Below are 21,295 nucleotides of genomic sequence, written 5' to 3'. Positions count from 1 at the left end.
CCTGCCAGAAGTTAATGTATCAGGGTAACACTTGCGAAATTTAGCCTGTGTGTAGAAACAAGCCACTCTTGATAAAAGGCACATGGCAGCAGCCTGCAGAATGGAAAAACAGCAAAAGACAAAAAAGCTTGAGGAAAACAATTGTTCGATCTGGCTCAACAATAGGTAAACTAAAAAAGTAATAGAAGTGCTATATTTAGCAGAAACTGGGCACAGAGGAAACCATGTGTGTCATCTAAAGCACGATGGTCGTACAATAGGGCCGTGAAGAGCCAAATAATTTGTCAGATATTCAAGTTTTTCTGCTTCACTGTGCCAGAAACTTTAGAGGGGCACGATGATTCAAAAAACTCTGATGAGAATGGCTTCACTGTAAGTGTGTGAAAAACCTTACGTGGCACTACTCAAGCGATGCTTTAAAATCTGTGGAATGATTCATGATAGCTCTTCACAGCCTGTGCAAAGGTGCCAGTGACAAACTACAGTGCAGTGTTTTGAATGTGTGATATCAATGCAGGGAAGAAGACCTGAAGCTGTTAAAGCATCCAAAAGTGTCTCCACAGTGTGTTGACATAGAGGGCTGAGTTTGCTATGCCTTCCATCCATCCATCCATCCATCCATCCATCCATCCATCCATCCATCCATCCATCCATCCATCCATCCATCCATCCATCCATCTATCCATCTTCTATCACTTATCTGGGTTCGAGTCTAAGCACAGATATCTAGACCTCCCTCTCCCTGCCCACCTCGTCTGGCTCTTCCAGAATACTTTGGCGTTCCCAAGCCATCTTAAAGGTGTAATCTCTCCGGTGTATCCTGGGTGTGCATGGGCCTCCTCCCAGATGGACACACCCAAAACACCTCACCTTGGAGGTACTCAGGAGGAGGCATCCTGCCTGAACCCCCTCATTTGGCTCCTTTTGATGTGGAGGAGCAGCGGCTGTACTCCGAACCCCTCCCGAATTACAGAGCTCCTCACCCTCTCTCTAAGTCTAAGCCCAGACATCCTACAGAGGGTGCTCCATTTGTTCACTTTTATTCATTTAATAATATTTGGATGGGTAAATACCTTTTCTAGTTAGTTGTATGGGTGCAGGATTTAAATTTTTTGGGTTTTAACTGAACTGCTGATGTGCTGTGTAGCCCAGGAAATAAAGAGACTTTCCTCAGTGAATCAGTCGCGTTCTGCTGAAGATGGATCCTCCACTGCAGTGAAATTGTAGTTACACCTTCTCATCTCTGAGCAATATGCTAATGAGCAGCTTTGCAGAATATTTAAATGAGAATTGATGTATTTTTTTTCACTCTTGAGATTGATTTTTCATTGCATTGGGGATATACTGAGTGATGGCAGTCTGCATACATACATTCATATTATTGATGGTGATTGCGGTAATTAAGCCACTTCACTCATATTGCTTTCTTACATGTTCTAGCTCTCGCTAGTGTTTTAAGGCAGATAATGAATTGTGCTTCCTATCAATCACTGCACTTCAGTGACTCATTAGTGGGCCTGTGACAGCACAAAAAGAAAACACATGCTTTAGTCCCACGTAGAGCTGCACAGAACAAATGGGCGTACTCAGGAAATAATAATAACAATATTAGTGTTGCTCTTGTTGTGAAGCTGTGATCACACAGGCTTGCACAGAGGAGGGAAAACAAAACACGCCCGATAACAAGCCTCAAGCACATGAAACGGTTAAATCCTGCTTTTATTTGTTTGTCCTTTCCTCACAGTAGGGATGCGCTTTAATTTATAAGCTTCAAACTTAAATAATTCAATCATGAATGTACAGTTTAAAAACTTACTTTGAGTTGTATTCATTAATGGGAAATTCACTTTAATACAGTGACCTATTTTCCTCGCGGTAAGTTGCAGTATTTGTGCGTCAGACAGAAGACAGTGTCACTGCATGATATTTTATTCTGCTAATTTAGGCTCCTGGCTTTAGAACTGGCCAGCCCAGCATTATGTTCCACTTGATGTATCACTTTGTTCTACTTTACTTCAGCATCATAAATATGAATTCTCCTGAAATTTGTGAGTAAATTTCTGTAAATCTACATCACACCACAAAGAGATTTAAGCTGTGTTTCTACACCACGCACAACACAAGGGACTGGGGTGTTTGCTGAGGGCAGCGATGAGATACATGAGAAGATAAAGAGGTTAGAGCTGAAGGATAGTCTAAATAAACTAAAAGCCTTGCTCATCCATGACCTCTGTACATGGTCCTGAACTTAATCCAGTGCTGCCACATGGTTGGTCCTCCGAGTGCTGCTGCAACCATCTCTTCTTGCTGGCTGATTTGTGAGAAGTAAAGTGCAGTCTAAATGGGGGCTGTCATGTCTTGTGGTCTAACAGGTGCTTATGCTGTCTCTCGAAATTTGTGGTTTTGACATTTTGGGTTCTCACCTATCAACTAAAGGTGAGACATTTTGGGTTCTCACCTATCTCACCTATCAACTATAGATGAGAACCCAAAATGTTAAAGCCACTTGATGAATCACCTATACCTATATTTTATGTATTACGCCTGCTGTTTTGCCGTGTGCTTTTCCATCCGTCTATCAGTCTGTCTAGTTCAGTAAGTCTTTCTAGTTTTTGCTGCTGGCCCCATCCAGCTCTGTATCCCCTGACACAACCAGCAAATAAAAGCTGAAGTAAACCTGTTTCCGAGTCCTGCATCGTGGGTCCATCACCTGCCTGCTACTCAGTGCTCCTTGACAGCATGTTAGTAGACTTTGTTCTTTTAGGCTCCGGTTTTGTGGGGCTGAGGTGCTGCTTCTCCGTGTCATAGCGTAAACTGTGACTGTTTTTACAACCACATCTGCTGTTGGAGTCTCAACGTACAACACTGACCATCAATTATTCACAACAGCGAGTGTGTACGCAACAGAACACATGCTTGCAATGAATATTCAACTCTTGCACTTGACCGGACCTTTCTCTCTTGAGGACATTTTAGGAATGAAAATGAATTTCACTAAACCACCTTCAAACATTAGGCAGAAAATAAAGACATTAATATTCTCTTTCAGAGGAGACATTTCATCACCCTGCCATGATGAACGTTGGTGGTTACCGACAACTTAATCCTATTTCCTTTTGCAAGAGCGATGGCTCAGAACTGTTTCACATTATTGTTAGAAAAGAAGCAGCTTTGCCAGTTAAACCATCTTCTCTGATTTCCTCAGCTTCCCTCATCTCTAGAGACAGTCTGCACAGATGCACAGCAACTGTCTCCTGCAGGACTGCTCGGATAAGCACGAGTAAATTCTCTTAGATGTGCTTCTGTGCCTCTGTTCACTTGCGCATGTGAAAGCACTGTTCAGATCAGTCATTGTGTAACAAAAGATCTGGACTATGCAGGTTTTTAATGCAAAAAAAAATATTTACCTTGTCCCCAGAGTAAACAGAATTTAGTTCCAACACTTTTGTCTGTGCTTGTAATATTTGGAAGTCTGACAAAAATAATGTACGATGCCGTTAAAGTTATTCATCATTCTCCCAGAGGAGCTCTCATTTGTTTGTTTGTTTTTTCCAAGGGAGTAAAAGTGCTGAGTGTGGATATTGTGATGCGTATGATTCATGGGTGTTATGTACTAAGTTTTATTTTCCCCGACGGATGCTTGGGACCCTTCCTCTGAGGATTTGACACAGAGAGACGGACTCTGACAGTTGTATCAGTAATTATTCACCAAAAACATACTTTGCATACTGAGAACTTTTAGAGTCATAACACAGTTTTACAGAAATAGTGCAGGTGTTGCATTTTGTCTGTTGAATGGTATTTGTAACGGAACCTCTTTTTAGTGGAATCCAGATAAAGAAACTTGACTTTGTATGACTGAACCATTTCCTGCAGGACAGTACAATTGAGCCCTTGAATGTAAATGATAGACTCTATAAAATATTTTGGTTTCTGGATCTCACATTTTTTCCACTGCTACATTGGGTTTTTGGAGCCATGCTTAGACATGAGGGTGGAGTGCTAAGTAATCAACGAACACTAGCAAGTCTGGTCAGCAAGCTGCATCCGTGGACTGTGTGGGCAGGTCTCACAGACACACATACCTACTAGTTGGTGTTAAGTAACAGACTAATGCTCCATTTATACTTGCTGTTGTTGCCCTAACAAACGCTGGCATGCACCACGGCTTTGGTGTCGTTTCGACTTGCTGCACACCTCTTGAATTTTGTAACCTGGGATTTCACAGCTGGGTTGAAGACAGGAGTGTACAAACGAGTTGGACTTTCCCACCATTTCAGTGATAGGTCGGTACAGGAGCTCAGAGATGTTTTTTTTTTTTTTTTTTTTCTAGGAGGTGCTGCGACAGCTTGAAAAGATGAGACTTTCTGCAAAAAACTCAGTTATCACTTTCCTTCCTTTTTGACTTCTTCTATTCCTATATACTAAGACTCATGAGGCATGCAAAATTCACACAGAAGGGCATCAGCTGGCCAATGGATTCAAACCCAGGACCTTCTTGCTGGCAACAGAGAGGCAACAGTGTTAACCACTGCACCACCATGCTGTCTAACTATCCAACTATCCATAGATACTAAAACCATTTCCATACAAGGCTGTGAATATGTTTATTACTGCTGTAAAACTGGGGATTTTAATATGCAAGTCTATGAGGATTGGCTCATTTTTGACAGCTTCGAGTGACCATTAGATGAACTGCCAGGAACTGGCTTCAATTTTCAGCCCTGGAGGTTTCTGCTTGATGTACATCCATCAGTCCGTCAGTTAATCCATCTACTGATCCCATCCCTCGTTCTTTGTGTCCTTCTTTTTCCTGCCAGCATTAGATGATATTACAGTAGGTAGCAGATGAAAGTCAGACAAACTGAGCTGTTTGCTTCAGTAAAAGGAACAACAGCTCTAAGATTTGCCAAAGATATTTTATTACTTCTCTGAAAAGAAAAACATTCCCGCTCGGGTCCTTGAATGGAAGTTCCCAAGTCATGTTGTTCATCAGATGTTATGTCAGTATACTACGGTGGACTTTATATACTTTTGTAATGTGTACATTTAGTTGCCTGGAAAAAAAAAAAAAGAGTATTTCCTTCACAATAGTAAGCACATTTAAGCATGCTTGCGGATTATTTTTCATATAAAGCCTTCGGTTTTTCTCAATATGCCGCCATGAAGACATCATCTGACTGAAGCAGAGAAGGTGTTCAACAGGTGGAGTTGTGACTTAGGGATTTAAAATCTTTAGATCGAGAGGGACAACGTGTGAGGCAACCAAACTCCCTCTTACTCGGGACTGCTCAGCTCACAAGCTGCTGCTCCAATGTGGCTGCTTTTTAACGAGCACTATGCAACTGTCTTTGTACTAGAAAACCTCGAGAGGCAAATGTGTGACCTTAAATTGAATAATGTGAAAATGCTGTTTTAACTAAACAGGTGCAACAACAAACAAATCGCTGTGAGTAAAGTTAAGAACACATTGCAGCAGCAAATTAAGTGTTCGTTTTGTGCTAAAGACTTCACTGCCGGTGAAATACCACAGCCTGTTATTAGTTATAAAACCATCTGTGTTCCATAAAATACTATATTAGTAATAATTATTTTGTGTGTGTTTTTACAGGTAAATCAGAGAGGGCTTCATTTCTTGGATATGGCAGGGATCCTGGTGCATCTGGCTGCCAGGTGAGTCTCACATCGAACGTTCGGCTGTCATTGCTCCTAACAGGCCTGTACTCCGTTTCCATCCCACTTTTAAAATAATTTACTTTAAAACAAGTCAAACATCCATCCATCCAACAAGTCATGCAATATTTTTAAAATTGTTGTAGGCAGGCTCATTGAAGCAAAAATGTTTTGTGAAAGCACCGTGCAGAAAAGTGAGCATTAAAAGCTAAACAGACCCCATACCTGAGGTTGCTGCCAAGCTATAGACTGAGATAATTGCTGTATGGCTGTCCAAGGCTAGATATTACCACAAGTAAGTACAAAAGTAATTCCACATTTCCATGTTAAAGGTTTTGTTTTTTGGGACTTTTTTGTAGCTTTTATTTGATAGAGCAGAAGGAAAAGTAGGGAGAAGGGAACATGCAGGAAATGGTAGTGGGTGGAATCAAAACCAAGCCCTTGGAGCCTTACAGCATAGAGGCTGCCTGCTCAAACAAGTGAACTAAAGTGGCACCCTCACATTAAGGAGATGAGACCCCTGTTTAAAGTCCCCTTTCACTGTAACTTCTCTTTGGCTTTCTAACTGACTGTGCTGTTTTAGACATTGTGACTAGGCACAGAGGAAAGGGTGCACACCTGCAGCTTCAGAGATCTGAGATTAACCAACTGACATCCAGTCAAGCCAAATAACTGAATAAGATGGTTGATCTCATGATTTACTTGCCACACGACCTGTAGTCATGCAGTTATTTTACTGTAAATCATGACTTACATAGTTCCCAACAGGGCTCAGAAGAGAGCCTGAGTATCATTTGCACCTCTCTGCCTCTTGGTGCTGAGGTGTACTCACATGAGCTACAGCTCCTTAATATTTAATATCAGAATTTTGTCTCAAAGTCTGATACTAAACTCTGCATTTAATAGGGAACTTTGTACAATCTTAAGATGTATTCAAGCTGCAAGAGTTGAATCAATTATTCTTGTGTGACACGACAAACATCTGTATTTGCATGTCGTTCCTCCCAGACTGACTACAGTCGCATAAAGGAGGTCAGACCCAGTGCTGCTGCAGGTATTCAGTGTCACTGAACAAAGGCAACAGCAGAAGTGGGTCTGTTGTGCCATGTGAAAGCTCCAGCACCAGTGACTACTTGTTTTTTTTTGTTTTTTGTTTTTTTGCAAACAATTTATTTATTTATTTTTCTTTTCTTTTGTATTACAGCTTATGTATACTTTTTTTTAGTCATAAATAAATTTGGAACTTCGACTAGAAAAGTCTTAGTGGTAAACTGTGTCAATCCTCAGCTTGCAAAGGAGAGTCCAACAGGGCACGCGAGGCGAGTTTTCAAGCCAGCTACTACTACTGCTCATCAGTCTGAGTTGACCTCACTCACACATTCCCCGCTCTCTTCATCTCCAGCCGATTACTCTAATTAGACCAAGCTCTTAATTGGGTGTCTTAACCCAGTTTTTCAGGGTTGTAGAGATTAAACAGATATTGGTGACAGGGTAACATGGTAGGCTTTCAAAAGCTGGCACAGTTTGTCCCCTCATGCAAAATAAGCTAATATGTGAAATGTTCTTTTGAAACAAATTGGACATCTAAATCTGAAGTGCGCCCATGTGTTAAGTTCCCACCTGAGTATATGTAATAAAAACATGCAAAATTTTACCTTCAGACTATGAAAATTTTCCAGCTAATAGTCCCTGAAGCACATAGGTGTGCTGAATTACACTTTTTAATTGTTTTTTTCCAGTATTTTTGAGCCCTCATAACTTGTTAAATGCAGGAGATAGACATAAAATTTTTAGGGCTGAAAAATGCATTTAAGCTTGCAAACTGCAAACTGATTCAATTTTATAGCCATTAAATTTGAATTTGTTTTTGCATTTTTGGCCATAGCAGCTTTTATGGGCAGTGGAGAGAGACAGGAAATGGGGGAAAGATACAGGGGAAGACACGCAGGCAAATTGGCGACGGGCCGGGACTTGAACCCGCGCCACCCGCACCGCGACGCGGCATATGTATGTGGTCGCCGGCTTCACCACTAAGCCACCCAGGCGCCCCGCCATTAAATTTTAAAGCCATTAGCCACGGATGCTCAAAGTTTTTGGACAAAGTTGTATTTAAATATAGACAGTTAGGGGGGGAAAAAATGACTGGTTTAAACTCAGTTTAGAAAATAAAAGCTGATCATTTCCTTTAGTTTTATGCTTTTGTGTGTTTTTGTCTTTCAGTCTTCTTTAAGGTCAGACATCGGGTTGGCAAGTCCAAGTTCAGTGACTACGTCAGGGAAGTCCGCTACTCCATTCTACTCCTTCACTGCAGCTAATCCAAGAAGACGTTCTCTACCAGATCCTCCAGCCATCGGTCAGTGCCGTCTTGATGACTGAAAGAAAAATGCTCTAAAATGACCAGCACAGCAGGTTTTACAATATTTGAATTTTACACTGTGTTCCAAAAGTATGCCAGGTTTAGATAAAGACACCCTTAATCACTCTTTTTGAAAATTGTTTTTTTAGCTCACACTTCAGTAGACCCAATTACATATGCTTGGTCATTCCAAGTTCTTCTAACCTGACCAACACAGATTTGCGTGTAGAAATTCCAGGGGAAAGAGGGAAAAATACATTTCTTAATGGGAATTATGCAAAATTTCAGGTCCCTACTGTCATTGTCTTTCGTTTTCTCAAAAAAAAAAAAAGGGATGAGGGTCTAGGTGTTTTTAGAGCACTGTTTTTGAGAGACCATTTTAAAATTCCATTATCTAGAAAACTACTTGAGCTAGGTCCTTCACCTTGTTTTGGGTAAATATCTGTTACTATGGCTCTATGAACATAGACTATCAGGAGTGTAGCTCAAGTTAATGTACAGTTATGCATGCTTGAAATCCCTGAAGTATTTGTCTGTCCAATTCGTAGAAACCACAATATGGTGTTTTATTTCACGGTACTGTAGATTGAATTTGAAAAGACAAACAAACACATTTTCAATGGGATAATTTCTAGTAATATTATATCCAAAACCTGGTGTTCTCTCTCATTTCCTCTATATGAATTTTTGAAATACTTGTATTCATGTGTGGCAGCAATGAGGCTTTGTTTCAAATGTTTGAGCCTTGGGATGTCTGTGTGACTATGCGTCAGTTGTTTGACCATCTAACATACATCTCACAATAAAGAAAGACTAACGCTATCACTGAAACTAACAAAAACTAAACTGAAATAAGTAAATATGCTCTAAAAAGTGACCAATTTTATGTATTTGTCTCAAACTTAGCCAGCCCTAATATTAACACACCCTGCTTTGGTGTAAAGAGATTAACTGGCTTCAATCGACATTGCAGGTCAGCGTCATTAGGCCGCTTTGAAAGAGCAGCGAAAAAACAAACAAGTTTCGACATATTTCTCTGTCATGCCATGTAGGATTGTGTGTAGTTTTATTCTTTATGTGAAAATCACAAACCATGCTTGTTAGGATTTTGTTGGTGAGTTATGGCTTGTGTACAGTTGCCTCTTTACTTTTTTTTTTTGCCTTTGAATGAATACACTCTGCTTTCATCTTTCCACAGATCCTCTCCAAACAAAAAAGGTTCGCAAGGTCCCTCCTGGCCTGCCTTCATCTGTGAGTGGAAGATCATCTACCTCTCATATAAATAGATTTCACAGTGAGCTCACCTAAACAAACACACTCACTCAAACACACACACATATACACACATCTTTACTGCTCACACACCCTCCCTTTTCACAGTTGTACACACAGAGCGCTCTTGACAACCCTGCCGCACTTCTTGGATTGAAATTGTGTTGTCTTTGTGAGCCTTGTTCAGCGGTGACTCCAGTGGCGCCTGTTTGATTTTGACTTTCAGTGTTTGTTGTTTACATGCTTGTTGTTTTAATCTGAGCATGTAAAGGTCTCTGTGGGCGACAACTTCCTGCAGATTTTTTGGTGTCTTGTGCAAAAGCACATGCATGTGAGTGTGTGCGCGTGTGTGTATGTGTGTGAATACACATGTGGACCTTGAGGTGATTGATTTTCAGTGCTGCCCTGTCATAGTCTAGCCTCCTCACAGCCTCTCTTGGGAGAAAGAGAGGCTGTCAGAGCGGATCCCCAGCTCTGCTCTTTTGATGTTTAATTAGTCATTACGTAGCCGAACAGGAGGACAGACAGAGATTAATAGCACAGAATATCTGAAATTTCTATTGGTAATGATCCCGGTGGAGCAGAAACCATTAGGATGCAGAGAAGTGTGGAGCTCAGCTTGTATTCGCTTAGACAGGGGGTGTTGGAGTTCATTAATATGCATAAATCACTAAGTCAGATGTTCATTGTTAAAAACCCCGGTGGATCGGCAGAGGTTTTTTATTAGGCTTTGCTTGAATTCTTAGAACTAGAAGACAAGGATTTGTTTTCCTTTTTAATCAGAAGCAACTGGTTTACCAAAATCCAACATTTTCTTTCCTTAAACAATGACGAGGTTTCTTTTCTTCTTTTGGCGAGGGAGTCTGAGACTGGATTTGCCTTGCAGAGCTTTGATAATCATCACCTCTACTGCTGTTACTCTGAAATTAAATATGGAACAGGCCACCGAACATAAAAGGGTGGCATGTGTTTTGTTTCTGGATTTGTATTTGAAAAGAAGTTTGTCAGAGCATGAGGGAGAGAGCAGTCCCTGGCAGGAGCAGGAACGTGTGCTGCCTTCCTCTTAAGTAAGTGATATATTTGAGGTCTTGTCAGACGTAGGGAGGGAGGCAAAGAATGGTTGCCTCACGGGTTACATCTCTTTGTTGTGTAAATGGACGCTGGGCTTTTATTTGTCAGTACTTAACACATGGGCGCAGGTGCGGTTCTGTGACTCATAAGAGTACAATCAAGCAGTACAATGCTAGATGGGGAAAAACAGTGACAGAGGATGGGATAAAATACAGCTTCTTCTTGTCACTCAGTACAGCTCAGAAGATAAAGCCTGGAGCTTGGAGGAATTATCCCAGTTAGTCTTTGATCCCATTTGAAAGAATAAAGATGGCAGTGTTGAATAAAGGGCTATAGGTCTCTTTTTACCTGCTGACAGAGAAAAGAAAACATAAAGCATTTTTTTTCTCTTTTAGTTGGCATATGTGGAAAAACGTTAGAGTGGGAGGTTGTGTGGAAGCTTTTAGTAGCTGATACATTATTGCTTAGTGAGCTAATAGGAAGCAAAGGTGAGGCATGGGTGCAACAACTACTGGATAGTGAAAAGTGCTACCTGCGGCCCTTAAAAGTGTGTCTCGTGAGTGTTAGAGGGAGTGTAAGCTGTATTGCCTGGGGATGGTTATCAGCTGAGACCCGTGCTTGTATTGCTGGCTCTGGAAGGAGTGAGGGTGCCGTTGAAGAAGTGCCGAGGGGAAGGTGCACCTGGAGTCAGATTTACTTTGCCAGAGGCAGCTGTGTGAAGAGCCTGCAGCGTACCTGTAAAGTATGAATGCAGCTGCACATGCCACCGAAAGCTTTTGCTTGTGTAAGCAAACGTGAGAGCCTCACCAGAGACTTGAATAGCTGCTTGATTTAAAAAAAAAAAAAAAAAAAAAAAAAAATCAACACAGTGCTTCCCATCATTATGTGTACTGCTGGGAATTTTCTTATTTATTTATTTCATTCTCAAATCCCCTCTTTATTCCCCAGCTTGTATTCTTGCTCCTCAGTCTAAAAATAAATTTAGGAGTTTTAAATCAGATGGGCAGTGTAAGATGCAATTCCAGGCGTGATGTGTGTGTACACTACATGATGGAGCTGAATCAAAATATTTACGGGAGCACTTCCTCTGTGCAGTTAGGTTTTGACACTGCAGTGCACCGGGATGTGAAGACTATCTAGACGGGCCAGCTGGTGATTGCAAATATTTAAATGTTTATAGGGCTTTTTCATCTTATATACAGACCCCCCCCCCCCCCCCCCCCCCCCAGCCACACTCATACTTTCCTCTGTGGTCTGCTGGCTGTGTGCTTGCAGACGTGGGATTCTGCAGTGGCTGTAATCGTGTAATTGTGTGATGTATATGCCTAGCAATATGTCATTTAAAGGATTCTTTAAAGCAGTTTGTTTATTTATAAATTTAGAGTATATGTAGCTTACTGCTTTGTGTGATAGATAGAGGTCTTTGTTGTGCAAAGCATTAGTTCTGTTACAGTAGACACCTTGGTTTTTATTGGCTGCCTGCATTGTTTGACTGTATAAACTGAACAGTGAATATGAAGGACAGAGCTTGTTGTCATTGGACAGACAGGCTGCTATGCCGAGGGATGCTGATGGGCAGCTGCGTGGGCACCTGTCTGACAAGAGGACTGAAGGAGGAGAGAGAGAAAGCTTGTAGCTTGTGGGGGAAAGTTGCTTCTTGTAGGATATTTATGGGAATCTGCAAGGGCATGGTGTGTATCTCTGTGTGCATGCATGTTGAGTTTGTTTGTGTAAATAGTGTCGTCGTCGCCCCCCCCCCCCCCCCCCTTCCCCCCCAAATCCCCGCCTTGTCAGAGGCACAGCGGCTCGATGTGACACTTCCTCCCTGGCTTTGGTGACGGTATGGCTGCAGGATGAGAGAAAGAAAGTGGTGGGCTGAGATTCAGCTCCCCTCAGGGCCTTTTGCAAGCGAGAACTCTGAGTGTGGATGACAAAAAAGATTGACATTTGCTTTTGACAGATCAGTCAGACACCCTTGTTTCTGAGAGATTTGTACTGTGCGAGCTGTAAGAAAGGAAGTCTGCTCTAGGCTGTGAATCTTAAGACCTAGAAATGTTCCTTGCAGTGTTGTCTGATGCATGACTTTCAAACGGTATATTTTGCTCCCTCTTTCTCTGTCTCTCCTTCTATCCATCTGCTGTTAACAGCTCAAAGACAAGAATAATACTGTACTGCAGCATTAACCTAGTGTTCCTGTTGTTGAGAGAGAGCAGCTCCTTTTTCTTTCTTCCTTTGAACCGTAGCAGGATGGGACAGTAACAGAGCTCAGGGAAGAGATCTTAGATGAAATGCATCAGTAAAGCCCTTTGTAAACCCCCACGAACACCCTAGGCCTTTTAAAGTTTCCGGCAAAATTTGATTCTGGGGCCACCCATCAGAAAAGCAGAAAGCTGCATGTTTTGTGTTTTTGCCTTTTGATATTCTGATGTAAATCCACAAAAACATGAATTAAACAGTGACCCCCAGAGGGATGAACATTCTAAACAAACATACATGCATACACTTTCAATTACATCCTGAAGTAGTCTGCTGATATTTATTTATAGTTTGTCACTAAAGAGAGATCTGTGACCAGTCAAGTGGTACAATTTAATGACTTCCAGTATGAAACAAGTAAAAGATTTGGTTACTAATAATAATGATGAAGATAATAATAATAAATAAATAAAGATTTACAAATAGTGTTTTGCTCACTGTTTTTGTTCTGGATTTGAATACTATAATTGCCCTCATTATCTTCAGTCATAAAATGTAAGAAGTTAAGGGTTAACTTAACATACGTGTTTTTTACAGTAAAGTGGGATATTTGCGTGTCCTTGTGTTTAATAGCTGAAATAAACAGCTGTAATGAGCTGAAGGTGTTTATGATAAGTTTTGTTCTTAAACTTAAATTCAAATTCTTTCTAAATAAACCTAATGTGGATAGAAAAAAAAATCTTGGCACCAGAAGCACACCACCACCTCAGACAACCTAAAAATTTTATCTTTTTTGTTTTTTGGTACTACCTAAGAGAATCTTAAAATATTTGTCATACATCTTATAGTCATTGCGTGTTATATTGCAGCTATATTTTTGTTTGCACAGACAACTTAAACATAGTGTTGTCATTTGTTGTTTGTGTTGTTCTAACCTTTATAAAAGAAAAAAATAATAACAGTTTCTTGTCATTTTTTTTCCCCGTGGTATAAAAAATGGTATCGAGTATTTTCCTGACTTGGTATTGAGTTTATAATTCTAGTATCGTGACAACCCTGCAATATATTCTTCCTGCTCAGCTTAAAACAAGCAGTTCCTGCTTCAGTGGGTTTCATACGAAAAAAAGCGTCCAAGCTGCAAAATCCATGTTGTCTTCTTTAATTTTATTTCTTAAAAAGTAACACATGAAAAGCTAGAAATACATTGTAATATATTCCAGATGTGTGTGTAATGTCAGCAATGAGGTGAATGCGCTTTATCTGTATTAACAGGTTATTTGTTCTACAATTTACTGTAGCAGAAATGTAAAAATGAGAATTCGGTGTGTATTATAAAGTCCAGTGTGTTTTCTATATATCATTGGTGTGTATGCTATTGTAGGTGATAAAACTGACAAGGGCCAATATTTTAGGCTTTAACTTGACCCCGGTAATTGAGCTCCCCAGAGATGGCCTCATCAGATGGCTGATTAGATAGACACCCTTGGTTTGACGGGATGATGCTGAACAGTCGCAGCCACCTCTGGGACCCTGGGCTTTGTGTTTATCTTTGTTTGGGTGGCTGAAATTTACCACTGACATTAGAGGCTGCAGATAATGGAACAGGCAAACAATCCAGAGGCCTGACCTCTTTCATCTGTGAGGAGAACAAGGAGTTAAAAGGACTAAGAGCACAAAAATAATGCACAGATTAAAGTCATTACTCACATTCTGGCCTGTTGTAAATTATTCATGTAGGCCTTGCGTGAGTGTGCGGCATTAATGCAAACCTTGATTTGAGATCGCTGGCAGACTCAAGAACACAGCCTGTCAACAATCACTAAGTCTGTTATTTAGAGACCATCTAAGGATGGCTGCTGTGACCTGGAAAAGCACATCACTGAACCACAGGACTCAGTTGTAGGTCAGAGGTAATGTGTAATGTGTGCATTAGTGAGGGATAAATGAGACCAGTGTAATGATGATAGCACATCCTACAGAAACCATCCAGGTTTCTGAAGGATGGTGGTTAGTTTGATTCCTGAGGCAAAGGAAGTTTATTAGCTCAGAGTTGACCACAGAAGTATTTTAATGTAGTTTATTCTTGAAGAGTTTTAGGACACAGAGAAATAAATAAGCTTCATAATATCAGTGTTAATGTTAAAAATGGAACTGTTCATATGCGGGCACAATATATGCAGCTGCATGGTTACATTTTTTCTCACCTCTGCCTAACGTGAGCAGACAGTTGGAATAGAGTGCCAAAGAATGAGTCCTAAAACCCGGAAATGAGTTAGCATTTTTGCACGTCTGGTTCTCTTGTTTCAAAGTTGATGGGGTTTTTTTGTTCGATGTCTAAGAATAAGGTCTGCTGTAATCACAAGCTTTAGTCATTTTGACATTTTGTTCAACAATTAAGCAAGTAAATACTCACCTTTTACTATTCAAGTTATAAATGTGGTGTAAATTTGTTGAGATTATGCTGAATTAAATGTTAAAGAACTGCACACTTATATTTCACACTATAAACCTAAAAATCCCATTACCTTTTTTTGTCGAGGGAACCAGGGTGATGCTAACATCCAGGTTGGCCTACAACAAAAGTCATCCCTGCAGCACTCCAGAAGGATGAAGGAAGTTTTCGTCATGCAGTCTAAAATACAAAAGAGCAATTTAAGGGATGGTTTTGCTGCAGAGAAAGACACCCTGTACATCTCCATTTCCTGCAAAATTCTGGCAGAGGATCATATTAAGATCTTTTGGTGTAGTACCCTGATCCTCCATCTGAATCACAATTTTTCCCACCGGTTTTTTTTGAGCCGTGTCCTTACATTGCACGTAGGGTTGCATGGATAGCAAGTCTGTCTCCAACTTAAAGCTTCAGGCCCAACTCTCTGGACCTCTGCATCATCCTGTTTTCCCCTTGATTTTATTCCTTTTCTTTTGGCAGCCTTTATTAGATAGGAGCAGTAGAGGAAGACAGGAAATGAGGGGAAATGGAGCAAGGAAATTACATATAGTAAAGGTGCAGCTTCATCTGTTCACATTTCACCTAATCCCAGGTGATACTCTCCTGTGGGAGATGATAACCTTATCTTATTTTAAACTGAAAGTTCTGACCAGAAATAGTGATTTCTGTTTCTGTTGCTTTGATGCATCCGGGACGTTGATTAGCTTTCTTGTAGTCTTCATCAGCCCTGCTGTGTGCTGTTAACAAGATAAGTTACACCGTTAAGATGCCCAGTACTTCCAGTGAGCATTGTCCTACTTGTGTCACAACCAGTCATGGGTTTGCTTTGTTCATGTAGAAAAGTTTGTCCTCAGAAATCCAAATCATATGAAGAATTAAGATGGTAGTTATTTCAAAACGGCAATACTGGGCTACCATTGGTTATTTCTGTATCCAGTGATGGAGTGACCTGCTGGGTCCTGCCAGAACAAAAGAGTGACACCCCCCCCCCCCCCCCCCCCCCCAAAAAAAACAAATGAAAATAATCAAATGAAGGATTCCATCCTCACCTTTTCACTAGCTTTCCTTCTGTATCGCTCCATCTCTCTCTCATTCTCTTCTTTCCATCTGGTTTACACGTTTTTCACATTTATTCTACATTGTGAAACAAAATAGATCTCTGTGTGAGGAGCAGAAGAAAGTTTGGGAGGAAAAAATGGAAGCTTCTTGTCAGGAAAATAAAGTTATTAGTTTGTTTCTAGTTTCTCTACCATATGGTTTTGTACAGATGTCCAAACACAACACAAATGTGTTATGTAAATTTTTAAAATTCCTTTAATTTCTGCTAGCTTGGAGAATGAAATAAATATGGTTAGAAGCTTTGTTTTATCATTTCCTGCCATCAGACTTTTAGTCCAAGTGCCTAATTATTAAAATGTGTGCAGCCTTCTTGTAAGTATGATTGAAAACATAACACGTGCGGATATTTCTTTTTATACAAACGCTTACTCATTCCAGCTGAGGATAGCCACCATCTATCTGTAGCGTCACTTATATTAAATTACAGTCTATAATGTGAACATTTTTGTATCACTGCTTGAACATTTTTGCGCTACAAAACGGGCTTTTGAAACAACAAGCACAAAACCCACAAAAAAAGAGTAAAACCTTCTGTTTTATTTTTGCTTTTCTTTTGAAGCCTATTATTAGGCTTCACTTAAAATTTCAAACATGTGCCATTCATGTCTGTCATAAAGAGGTCAAAGAGATTCACAGCAAAAGAGCAAACAGGCCTCCCATCACAGCACTTTCAAGCAAAAGGGAGGTGCTTCTTTCACTTCTCTGAACTCTTCAAGCGCAAAACACAAAGAAACCAGGATCAACCGTTTGATATCTCATGGGAAAGAGATTTAGCCCCTGTTAAAATATAGGTTAGTTTATGTTTTAAGTTAATGTCTATTACTTAATTTACTGTAAATAGATCCAAAAAACCCCCCAAAAAACTCAGCACTCTCTTAGAAGTTTGTATCATCTGTAGGTGACAGTGTGTCACATTATCACACAGCACATCTGTGAGCTGCCGTTTCAGGTAACAACCAGTTTGGAGAGAAAATCGTTATGTATTTCTCAGCATTGTTGCGAGAAAAATCTGCATTGACGGGACTGAATGTCTACCATCCTTTAAACTGAATGTGTACACACTTGCCGCTGTGTGTATGCTTAACTGCAGAGTTTGACAGGTTTCTCTGTGCTTGTCCTCTCCTTTGGTCAAAGCATCTCCATTTCTATCAAAAGCATCTCTGCTTCTGCTCTCAGAATTCGGGATCGGGCTTGACATCACAAAGCTGTTTGTGATTGAACGGATCTGCATGAATAGTGTTTGCAGTCCTAACAACAGTGTTTATGACAGCTTTTCTTTGTATGTGTGTTTCTGCTCTGGGTATAGAGATGAATAATGTAGTGAGGGCTCAGTGCTGTCGTTCCCAAGTTTCTTTTTTCTCCCTTCAGTTCAAGTGCTCCACAAAGGTCTGCTTCACTCATCTCATTGTTCATACACATTTGTGTTTATTCGGTCCTGTTGATCCACTTACACTTTCTAATGCTATTAGCAGTAGCATATAAAGCCTGTCAGCTCACTTTGAAGCATCAAATTCCTGAACACCTTAAGTAACTGACTTATTTTGCTCTGACTTTTGATAGTTTTTTTATGAATAACTCATATGCAAGTCATTGAAACAACGAAAATTTCCTCGATATTATAAAGTTTGTTAGTTTTATTGTCATAAGTATTTTAATAATGTTTTTACTGCAGTTCAGTGTGCTTAGATTGCAGGGGAATTTAAATTTTATGACTGGACTCAATTATCCAGGCTCTCTATTCTGTTGTGTGTGCAGATGTTACAGTCAGACATAAACACACAAGCTGACACAGTAACAGTAACTATACAAAGATCATTTAATCCTTCTTAGACACGAAGTGTGCAGAAATTGTTTCTAAGGGTATATTACCATTTAATTCAGTCCAGTTAACAGCTTTAAAGCTCTGATTAGTGAGCAGATTTTTGTATTTTTTGTAGTTTGTGATAAAAGGGGTGCAGTTGAAACTGAAACGGTGAGGAATTCGCTGTGATGTTGCGTTAGTAGCTAATTCATATCTTCAATGAAAGTCAATGGACTTTGATTTTTTATATGTAAAGAAAAGGTAAAAATTCAGCAGTACTATGCAAATAGGAAATGCATTTCAATTTAACTTAATTTATATATTTAAAAAAAAAGCATACATAAAAATAGGACTAATAAGCCTGTTTTGGATAATCATCCATCTGCTGTTTTTCTGGGTCCAGGTCAGCTTGCTTTAGAAATTGCTGTCACGCTGCCAGTGTGCTATAAAAATATTAACTATCACACATTGGCAGTGTTACCACTGTCTGGGTAAGGCAGGTTTCATCGTATGTAGTATTACAAAGGTCTTTTTGTCATGGCCGGGGAGGAAACGGACGAGGAAGGACTCACATGAAGGACTCCAGAAGCAAACATAACTAAAAAGGGGATTTATTTCAACGGGGAAACACAAATACAAAAACCTTGGAAGGGAGGCACAGGGAGACGAAGGGCAGGCACAGGGAACACAGGAACATGCGGGCACAAAACATCAACGACGCGACAGAGAACAAATGAAAACTGAGGGCTTAAATACACAATGGGTAATCAGGGCAAGAGGAAACAGCAGGGAACAACAGGTGAGGCAAATGAAACTAATTACACAGGGGAAGCAAAGCTAAACACAAAGCACAAGGAAATCACATTGGCAAAATAAAACAGGAAGTGATAAACCAAGGAACACGCAGACAAGTCAACACTGGGAACATGACAAACATACAGGGAGGACAAACTCAGGAAATAAATTAACACAAAACGCTGGGCCAACGGCCCAGGACATGACAGTACCCCCCCCTCAAAGGCCGGCTCCCGACGGCCAAAACCAGAAACAAAACCAGACAAGGGCGGGAGGCGGGGGACCAGGAGGGAGGGCCCGAAACAAAAACAAAGACAGGGAGCAAAACAGAAATCACAGGGCGTGAACAAAACAAATCAAACCCGGACAGGAAGAAAACAAAAACACAGGACCAGAACAAAAGGCGACGGCACAAGGCCGGAGACAGTCCAACAGGGGGCCGAAACAAGGAACAGTCCAGGAGCTATGACAAAACAAAAAACAGCAGGGGAAAAAACAGTCCACAGTTCAGGGGAGTCAGTGGGAAATCCAAAAACAAAAAACACACAGTTCAGGAGGCCGCAGAGGCCAAGGGGCCACAAAGCAAAATCCCAACGAGGGAGGCCGACCGCGCTCCCAGCGGCGGCGGCGACGAGGACGAGAAGGAATCACTGGAGGCCGACCGCGCTCCCAGCGGCGGCGGCGACGAGGACGAGAAGGAATCACTGGAGGCCGACCGCGCCCCCAGCGGCGGCGGCGACGAGGACGAGAAGGAATCACTGGAGGCCGACCGCGCCCCCAGCGGCGGCGGCGACGAGGACGAGAAGGAATCACTGGAGGCCGACCGCGCCCCCAGCGGCGGCGGCGACGAGGACGAGAAGGAATCACTGGAGGCCGACCGCGCTCCCAGCGGCGGCGGCGACGAGGACGAGAAGGAATCACTGGAGGCCGACCGCGCTCCCAGCGGCGGCGGCGACGAGGACGAGGGGGAGTCACTGGAGGCCGACCGCGCTCCCAGCGGCGGCGGCGACGACGAGGGGGAGTCACTGGAGGCCGACCGCGCTCCCAGCGGCGGCGGCGACGACGAGGGGGAGTCACTGGAGGCCGACCGCGCTCCCAGCGGCGGCGGCGACGACGAGGGGGAGTCACTGGAGGCCGACCGCGCTCCCAGCGGTGGCGGCGACGAGGAGGGGTCACCGGAGGCCGACCGCGGGGCGTGCGGCGGCGGCGACGGGGAGCAGACACTGGAGGCCGACCGCGGGGCATGCGGCGGCGGAGAAGGGCGACCCCGGGCTCTGGTGGGGAACCCTCGGGTGACGTGGAGCGCTCGGACTGAGCAGAGACCCCCACCGGCTCGGACTGAGCGGGACCCCCTGGCTCGGAGCGCTCGGACTGAGCGGAGACCCCCATCGGCTCGGACTGAGCGGGACCCTCGTGCGCGGAGCGCTCGGACTGAGCGGAGACCCCCATCGGCTCGGACTGAGCGGGACCCTCTGGCGCGGAGTGCTCGGACTGAGCGGGACCCCCTGGCTCGGACTGAGCGGAGACCCCCATCGGCTCGGACTGAGCGGGACCCTCTGGCGCGGAGCACTCGGACTGAGCGGAGACCCCCATCGGCTCGGACTGAGCGGGACCCCCTGGCTCGGACTGAGCGGAGACCCCCATCGGCTCGGACTGAGCGGGGCCCTCTGGCGCGGAGTGCTCGGACTGAGCGGAGACCCCCATCGGCTCGGAATGAGCGGAGACCCCCATCGGCTTGGAGTGAGCTGAGCCCATGGGCTGAACGGGGCCTACATAGTGAGGCACCGGATGCGTAGGCTGGGACCGCGGAACAGGGCACACTGCTGCTTTATTGAGCAGCAGGGGCTGCTCGAGGAATAGCAGAGGTGCAGGGGACTGCGTGGAAGCAGGCCGGGAGACGACTGGCTGCGTGGAAGCAGGCCGGGAGACGACTGGCTGCGTGGAAGCAGGCCGGGAGACGACTGGCTGCGTGGAAGCAGGCCGGGAGACGACTGGCTGCGTGGAAGCAGGCCGGGAGACGACTGGCTGCGTGGAAGCAGGCCGGGAGACGACTGGCTGCGTGGAAGCAGGCCGGGAGACGACTGGCTGCGTGGAAGCAGGCCGGGAGACGACTGGCTGCGTGGAAGCAGGCCGGGAGACGACTGGCTGCGTGGAAGCAGGCCGGGAGACGACTGGCTGCGTGGAAGCAGGCCGGGAGACGACTGGCTGCGTGGAAGCAGGCCGGGAGACGACTGGCTGCGTGGAAGCAGGCCGGGAGACGACTGGCTGCGTGGAAGCAGGCCGGGAGACGACTGGCTGCGTGGAAGCAGGCCGGGAGACGACTGGCTGCGTGGAAGCAGGCCGGGAGACGACTGGCTGCGTGGAAGCAGGCCGGGAGACGACTGGCTGCGTGGAAGCAGGCCGGGAGACGACTGGCTGCGTGGAAGCAGGCCGGGAGACGACTGGCTGCGTGGAAGCAGGCCGGGAGACGACTGGCTGCGTGGAAGCAGGCCGGGAGACGACTGGCTGCGTGGAAGCAGGCCGGGAGACGACTGGCTGCGTGGAAGCAGGCCGGGAGACGACT

The 21,295-nt window shown here is 43.4% G+C and overlaps 1 protein-coding gene across 4 annotated transcripts in view; it reads left to right on the top strand.

Annotated features, from left to right (window-relative positions):
• tcf12 (transcription factor 12) overlaps positions 1–21,295 on the top strand; it is a 95,939-nt gene that overhangs the window by 42,833 nt on the left and 31,811 nt on the right. For all 4 annotated transcript variants that reach the window (XM_030719652.1, XM_030719646.1, XM_030719636.1 and 1 more), the window contains exons 6-8: positions 5,612–5,673; positions 7,894–8,026; positions 9,228–9,280. In XM_030719652.1, coding sequence (XP_030575512.1) covers positions 5,612–5,673; positions 7,894–8,026; positions 9,228–9,280 — 248 coding nt within the window. The remainder of the gene's footprint in view (positions 1–5,611; positions 5,674–7,893; positions 8,027–9,227; positions 9,281–21,295) is intronic.

Source organism: Archocentrus centrarchus, chromosome 3 (assembly GCF_007364275.1).
Source record: "Archocentrus centrarchus isolate MPI-CPG fArcCen1 chromosome 3, fArcCen1, whole genome shotgun sequence".
NCBI lineage: Eukaryota > Metazoa > Chordata > Actinopteri > Cichliformes > Cichlidae > Archocentrus > Archocentrus centrarchus.
This window is presented reverse-complemented; position numbering and strand designations above follow the sequence as displayed.